General features: G+C 51.0%; 1 protein-coding gene across 1 annotated transcript; it reads right to left on the bottom strand.

The window, feature by feature from the left end:
* Positions 1-223: 223 nt before the first annotated feature.
* On the bottom strand, positions 224-1923 carry LOC112122474 (IgGFc-binding protein-like; the record flags this gene model as incomplete). Its single annotated transcript, XM_024221268.2, has 3 exons — positions 1839-1923; positions 1237-1378; positions 224-564 (listed from the first exon to the last, which is right to left on the bottom strand). Coding segments are annotated over exons 2-3 (465 nt in total), but the record flags the coding sequence as incomplete, so codon positions are not given.
* Positions 1924-1929: the final 6 nt, after the last annotated feature.

Here is a 1929-nt window from a genome sequence, read left to right as displayed (position 1 = left end):
GGGGGCTGCTTTAAATGGAACTGACTGGCTGTGGTCCCATAGGGGCCGTTAGCCAGCTGGGCACTGTCAGGGCCCACCACCTCCCAGCCACTCTCCTTTGCCTGCTCTGTCCTATCCACAACATGCCCCATCCGTGGTGGGGACTGCAGTTTCCTGCCCTCTATTTAGCAAAGCCTACAGGGTGGACATAAGAGCAGAGTGGATGTGCGCGCCCAGCACTCACCCACACAAAGCCGGCTTCAGCCCTGGCTGCTGTGACAGTGACTCCATCCACCTGGACAGTCACCGACCCACTGTAGAAGACCTGTGTGTTCCCACTGTTCTCGCTCTTGGCCATGACATGGAAGGAGGGCAGGCCGGAGGCATCCCTGCAGGTCTTGGCCACGGTGTAGGTGCAGTTGCCATGGAAATCGTACGCCCATCCATCGAAGGTGTGGTAATGAAAGTATCCCTCAGCCCAGCACGTGCCCCGAGAGACTGGCACACACTTTGGCTGCTCATTTATCATCTTACAAATTGTTCCTTCCCTGCAGCGGACCACACTGCAGGATGGCTTTGGAATAACTAATGGGGAAAGACAATAGAAAGACAAGAAACAGCAGACTAATCAGTAACATCTATTTTTTCATCTCTCCCCCCACACATATTGTTATATCTATCACCATGCACTCCTCTGTCTCTCTTCCTCTCTACCCATACACACTTCCTTTGCATCATTCACAAACCTCCCACGAGTCCCATGCTGAGGAAATCTCTGCATGTGTGTGACCACAGCAAAACTGGCTCCTATGTCTCCTTCCCTGCAATGCCCGGCAGAGGTGGTACACCACCTATGGGCATGTTGTGGGCAGCATGGAGCAGGCAAAGGAGAGTGGCTGGGATGTGCTGGGCTCTGACAGTGCCCAAGTGACTAATGGCCCCCACAGCCAGTAGGCTCCAATTTAGAGCAGCCCCTAGGCTATAGCCAGGAAGAAGATCTACGAGTGTGATCACCTTCCTGACAGCTGCCCACTTGGCTCTGCTGTGCACATCAGAAGATGGACGCAGCAGCGACTCTGACCCAACAAGTGTTTCCATCTTTCAAGTCGAAATTCTCTAATATTACGGGTCAGCGTTCCAGGCTAAATAAAGGAGGAGAGAGAGTGAGAAGGGTGAGGAGACATAATTAAAATGACTTTACTCACTGCTTGTGCAAGAACCTCGCAGGGCATGTTTCAATCAGTGACTCTCCTTTACCTTGGCTGATGCAGTCCATGATGCCATCTCTGATCTGGCAGGTTTCTCCACTGATGCAGCTGTGGGCTTTGCAGGTCACCCCTCGGGCAGGAATGCAGGTGCAGCTTTGCTGGCACTCATTCATCAGGACCGTCTCACTGGGCTGATGGGATGTTTGGGAAGCAGGAAATAACGCAATGTAACTGGAAATGGTTATTTCTGGCTGTGCTAAACTCAGAGCTGTGTGGTGAGGTGTGTGGAAAAACTATTGTGTCATAATATTATTTCTCTTAACATTAAAGAGAGAGGCTTTCTAATGAGCTAAGAATTGGGCTGAGGGACAGGACAATGCCTAGGTTTTAACCTCCCATCTGCTACACATTCACTGGGTGGTGTTGAGCAAAACTGCCCCCCTCTATGCCTCAGTTTCCCCACACTGGACAAAGGGAATCAAATCTTGCTTTTCTTGGTGATTTGGGCATTGGGTATTAACAAAGCGGGGATGCCAGGCTGGATAGGCCAATGCTCTGATCCACTATAGCAAACCCTGTTCCTGACTAGTGTAGGGATTAAGATATGTGAGAAAAAAATTTAGATCAGACCCAGACTCCTTGAGGCTGTACCTTGTAGTATCTCCCCTGCTCGAAACACCCACACCTCTGCAGAATCACACAGCCCTGGCCATCGAAGAAGAAGCCATCGTCACACTGGCAG

The sequence above is a fragment of the Terrapene carolina genome, unplaced genomic scaffold (genome assembly GCF_002925995.2).
Source record: "Terrapene carolina triunguis isolate 2854851 unplaced genomic scaffold, T_m_triunguis-2.0 Scaffold14281, whole genome shotgun sequence".
In the NCBI taxonomy this organism is placed as follows: domain Eukaryota; kingdom Metazoa; phylum Chordata; order Testudines; family Emydidae; genus Terrapene; species Terrapene triunguis.
This window is presented reverse-complemented; position numbering and strand designations above follow the sequence as displayed.